General features: G+C 55.2%; 1 protein-coding gene across 1 annotated transcript; it reads right to left on the reverse strand.

Moving 5' to 3' along the window:
• Positions 1 to 914: 914 nt before the first annotated feature.
• On the reverse strand, positions 915 to 4,076 carry LOC119353888 (PLASMODESMATA CALLOSE-BINDING PROTEIN 3-like). Its single transcript, XM_037620587.1, has 4 exons — positions 3,822 to 4,076; positions 2,816 to 3,049; positions 1,756 to 1,789; positions 915 to 1,620 (listed from the first exon to the last, which is right to left on the reverse strand). Exons 1-4 carry the CDS (start codon positions 3,880 to 3,882, stop codon positions 1,347 to 1,349), a joined length of 603 nt encoding a protein of 200 aa, XP_037476484.1. The 5' UTR covers positions 3,883 to 4,076; the 3' UTR covers positions 915 to 1,346.
• Positions 4,077 to 5,086: the final 1,010 nt, after the last annotated feature.

Raw genomic sequence — 5,086 nt, forward strand, 5'->3', positions numbered from 1 at the left:
GTAGAGAGATAGAGGGAGGGGCTGGGCGGCGGCGCTCGGGAGAGGTAGGGAGAGGGAGGGGCTGGGCGGCGGCGCTCGGGAGAGGTAGGGAGAGGGAGGGGCTGGGCGGCGGCGAGGAGCGGGGCTGGTGTGGGCACAAGCGAGTGCACGAGTGCAGGCCACCGGCTATATAGCCGCGCCGCACCCGTGTGTACGCGTGCGAGGGAGTGGAGGCGTCGGCGCGCCGTCCCGTGACGCGCCGCCCGTGAGGAATCAATGGCAAGGCTGACCGGCGGCAGCCTTGCCATTGATTCCCCGCGGGAACCGAGGCCGTTGGGGGAAGACGAGGCGCCGTGTTGCTGACGCGGCTGACCCGCGGCTTTTTCGCGCCAAAACAGCTCGCCCCGGCGGCCCCGGGCGCCCCCCAGCACGTCGGGTTCGGCCTGGGTCCGCCGACACTGTTTTCGGCCCAGAACGGCGAAAATCGGGCTCCTAGGAATGCGACTGGACCGTTTTTTTGACGCCGATGCGAAAAAATCGTCTGAGGAAGTCTTCTGGGGCGCGGCTGGAGATGCCCTTGGCTGCATCGGGGACGCTCTCGTACGGGAGCCACCGCCCGCAGCTGCCCATTGCGTTTGTGCGGATAGGCTGTGGTAGATCTGGTGGGCGTCTACGGTGAGCTAGGCAATGAGCCGTGACAGCAAGATGGAGCCCGCCTGGCCTGGATGTCATTAGAAATGGACCATGGTCTCAGTGTCGCATTGATGCGCCACGCCACCCAACCTAACGGCCACCACAAAGTCCACTGCGCCATCCCCACGATCTACATACACCTACCCTTCAAGCCATCCGGAGCAGAGTGACCAGCTTGGCATTCAGACGATCATGACAGTGAGACAGTCTCGCGCACTTCAGAAGAGCTTTGACAGTAAGACTGCAAGAAAGGACAAGAACTCGATCGCAACTTGATACTAGTATGCCATTGTTCCAACAACATCCTCACTCCAGCCAGCCTTGAACAACTAACCTAGTACTAGTTCCCCTAGAATCACAAGACGAACAGAGAAAAAAAGAGGAAGGAAGACAAGGGTCCATGCACGAAAGCGACGGCCATCCTACCAAATTACAGAGCAAGAGATCAGATCAAGGGACACAAAAGGCACCAAACCATGTGCATGCCATTGACACCAGACAAGAAGGAAGCAGGGTTTTTCTTGTTCTTGTTCTTCTTCATTTGGACAGGATGACACCTTCAGATATATCAGGTTTTTCATCCTCTGTCCTTAAGATCCGACTAGTCCTGCAACAAGCTTACTAAAGCGGTTTCTTTCTTCTACCCCGGGCAAATTCGAGCGAGCGATCCAGCTTCATGCGAATACCAGGAACAGGAAGGAGAGGAGCACGGCAAGGAAGGCAGGCGCTCCGGACCTTGGATGCAAGCCGGCTGCGGCCGTGTCCATGTTGCTCGTGCCGGTTGGACCCAGGCCGCCGAACCCAGTGGTAGTGTCCGTCCCCGTGCCGGTTCCTCCCATGCCGCCGGTGCTAGTGCCGGCACCGGGCGTGAAGGTGCCTCCAGTTCCCCCTGGTGTGCCTCCGATCCCAGTCCCAGCCCCGGTCGGAGTCGTTGATGTTCCAGCAGCACTGTGTGATGAAGAAAGAAACGGTGTTTACCAACCCTGATTCGACGATTATGCTGGTTCTAAAAATGCAGCATATGAGACCCCAATCGGTTGATACTGTGTGTGCACTTCAAATGAAAATGTAATGGTGTAGTACCTTGCACTTGAGGGGTAGGAGCAGCCTGAAGAACCTGCATGTCAGCAAGACCATAATGCATCAGTATGTAAGAAACTCAAGAATCATTCGAAACGTTGCAATAGGAATAAAGAAGGATTTTAGTGCCATGCCGCCTTGATGATAGGATTCAGATGGTGTTTGATTGCTCATAGCAAAAACAAAGGAATCATTCTAGGAGATTGGTTTCAATGGAAAAGAGGCTGGCATCTACGGATCGTTCAACATTGGCCTATCCGTCTGATTGATGTGGCCCTCCTCGCTGATGAGAATTTGATGCGATGTGGTTCAGCGATGATCAGTGGGTAGTTCCTCGACATCTTTTGGGCGGTTGATGTTTTTGTTGAGGAGGGTTCTAAGTAGTACAACTTTTTTCTCAAAGAGCAATCAGTGTGTTTATTGTTGAGCTTTGCTTTTTTGCTTAATTAAATTTCTACGAATATGGAATCCTGCGGATCAAAGAGACCTTAAAGGGGTCTACTTTTTTCTGAAAAAAAATGCTTGTCTGATTGGCCAAGAAAATAATAAAAGAACCGTGCACAAGTCACAATCTAGAGATTATAAATTTACTATATCTATATTTCATAATCAAATGTGGATTATAATATTCAAATACCTTTGGCTGCAAAAATATATATATATCAGTAGCACTTACGTATCCAAAGTGTTAAAATTATTTGCAGACCGTTTAGAGAAATAGACACGACAGTTTTACTCATAAACCCTAGTAAAGCTTTGATAAACACACTAGTAACTACTACCTCTGTACCAAAATATAAGACTTTTTTGCAAGTATGGAGGGAGCAGTTGCCTGGCAATTTCCTTTTCTTGCCCTAACGGCACAACTGAAATGTGACACTGACTAGTACGTACAGTAACATAGACCAGAGTGACAGAGCTTCTACATAAAAGACCATTGCACAGTCCACGCATGCAGTGCCAGTTACTCAACGACGGTCAGACAGTGAATTCTTGAACCGGAATGCAGGGGCAAAATCTAAACGGTGGGCAAATATGTCCGAGGAGCCAATGAATCCCTTACTTGGGTCGGTGGAGACGACGAGGGCGGTGCCGCCGAAGTCGCAGGTGGCGCCCATGGCCCTCTTCTTCTGGAAGTAGCTGTTGGCCGCCCAGGAGCAGTGCGCGACGACGTTGTTGGGGTTGTAGCACGGCCCCTGCTCGTGGATCGAGTTGCAGTCCGCCCCCGCCCCGCACGCGTAGTCGATGGTCTTCTGCAGCGCCGCCTGCGGCTGCTCCGACCTGCACACGCAGAAATCTGCCAAGCAACGCCAGCAGCAGCCAAGATCAGTCATGCCAGCCAAAGGTCAAATGGCCGGGAGCTACTAGCAATTAAACACAGGCGTTTCCAAGATTAAACACAGGCGTTTCCAAGAAAGGTGGCGCGTTTCTGTCAGTTTCTCTTGATGTGCGTAGCAAAATTGTGGCCAAGGAATGTGACAAAAGCGGCACGAAGATAAGAGCAGAAAGGATGGGCGAGAACACCGGGTTTTTCCATTGGCACCTTGCTGACAGCAAAGAAAGAAAGGAAGAACGGAATATATGCTCCTGATAAAGGTGGTGAATGCTTTTATTTACTTTTGGAAAATGGACCTGAGAACAAATTCCGTGAAGATGGAAGAAGAACAGGAGCTAGGCATGTGGCTGGCGATCTACCATCTCCTCCCTAGGCATGGAAGTGGGAGAAGGGAATCTAGGAAAAAGGTGGGAAATCATGGCCCAAGTTGAGCATAAATGCAAAGGCTGGCCTCTCTTGCAAAAAAAGGAGAGCAGATCTTTTGATCTTTCAAGCATAATAATCACTGATGAGTGATGAACATAACAAGAGCATCAGTACTAGTACATCATTCCACTGGAAAAATGAAGAATAGAGGAGCAGTGGCTCCAGACAAGCACCGAAGAAGCTGAAGAGAAACACCGACAACAAAATAGACAAGGAGTCTTTGCTTATTATAGACTGCTAGCCCGGGAAAAATCCAAGAAAAGGGGGGAGAAATGCTAGAGAAAGACCGGAGCTGCGGGCGGCTCACCGGAGACGACGAGGGGCGAGGACAGCAGCAGCAGCGCGGCCACCAGTAGCGGCACCTCCATGGCGAGCTGGAGAACGCCGGCGCAGAGAGCGGTGGAGAGCTCCGGTGGCAGAAGGGGCTGTGCCTCGAGCAGGGGGTGGAAGGAGGGGAGTGAAGAGAGTGGGCAGTGGGCACGGTACAGGTCTACAGGAGCTGCGGCCGGAGGGGGTGTGCTTTGGGTGTGCGATGTGCGGGGTGCGCGTGGGTTTTTGACCTGCCACGGGAGCGTGCGGAGTTTTATTTAGGTGTTTTGTAGTACTATAATCTTTTTTGTATCAACGGCCGCGGGCCTGTGGCCTGTGGGAGACTGAGGGCATCTCCAACCGTTGGCCCCTAGGAGGGATAAAAAATCGCCCCCGGGACGTATCGATGCTAAACCGCGCACTGGGGGCGTGATGCTCCCCAGTCACGGCCCTTCACAGGTTTTCAAAGTGTTCGAATTCGGCGCAAACAGAACGCAAACACGGGCAAGTTCGTTCAAATTTAAACATATTTTACAAAAAAAGGAAAAACTACCGCGGTCTACCCCCGCCGTCTCCCTCGCCGCCCGCCGCGCCGCCCGCCCACGCGGTTCTACATGCCGAGGAGGTTATAGAACCGCGTGTAGTCACCGCCGTCGTCGTCGTCGTCGTCCCCCCCGCCTACGCCTCCGCCGTTCCTGCTGCATCCCTCCCCCGGTTGGCGCGGCGGGTTGGACGATACGGGGGCGGCGGCGTCGTCGCTGTCGAGGACCACGATGCCGTGCTCGTCCTCGCGCCCACGCTTGCGGGCGGCGATCTCCTCCAGGGCCCAACGCTGCCGGACCATCTCGTCACGGAGGTAATCGTCCCGCGCCCACCGCAGGGCGTCCTCGTCGGAGAAGCCGCGCCGGGCTATCTCCTCGTACTCCGCGGGGAGGCCGGGCTCCGGCTTGGGCTCGACGAGGACGAAGCGGCCGGGGGGGAGGCGTTGTCGCCGATGCGGACGCCGGAGCTGCGGGTGCGCGCGCTGACAGGCGTGCCCTGGGGCTCCGACTTGACGGGGCGGAGGTGGAGGCAGGGAGAGCCGCCGGACGAGGAGGACCCCCCGGTCTCCATGCGCCTCGGCGTCCAGGAGCTTCCCCGGCGGCGTGAGAAGGACGGGGGAGCGGGGTACTCGAGGCGCGGCGTGTTGCCGCCCTCGATGTACTCGAGGACGGCCTCCAACGTGCGCCCGGGCACGCCCCACCACCGACGCCGGCCGGCGGC

Source organism: Triticum dicoccoides, chromosome 2A (genome assembly GCF_002162155.2).
Source record: "Triticum dicoccoides isolate Atlit2015 ecotype Zavitan chromosome 2A, WEW_v2.0, whole genome shotgun sequence".
Lineage (NCBI taxonomy): Eukaryota > Viridiplantae > Streptophyta > Magnoliopsida > Poales > Poaceae > Triticum > Triticum dicoccoides.

What these genes read in the sequence shown, in the direction of transcription:
- LOC119353888 (XM_037620587.1), bottom strand. Translation starts at nt 3,882, where the DNA reads ATGGAGGTGCCGCTACTGGTGGCCGCGCTGCTGCTGCTGTCCTCGCCC. An exon ending in CTCGCCCCTCGTCGTCTCCG is followed by an intron (nt 3,050 to 3,821) that starts GTGAGCCGCCCG and finishes GTTGCTTGGCAG; the next exon opens with ATTTCTGCGTGTGCAGGTCG. An exon ending in CGTCGTCTCCACCGACCCAA is followed by an intron (nt 1,790 to 2,815) that starts GTAAGGGATTCA and finishes GCTGACATGCAG; the next exon opens with GTTCTTCAGGCTGCTCCTAC.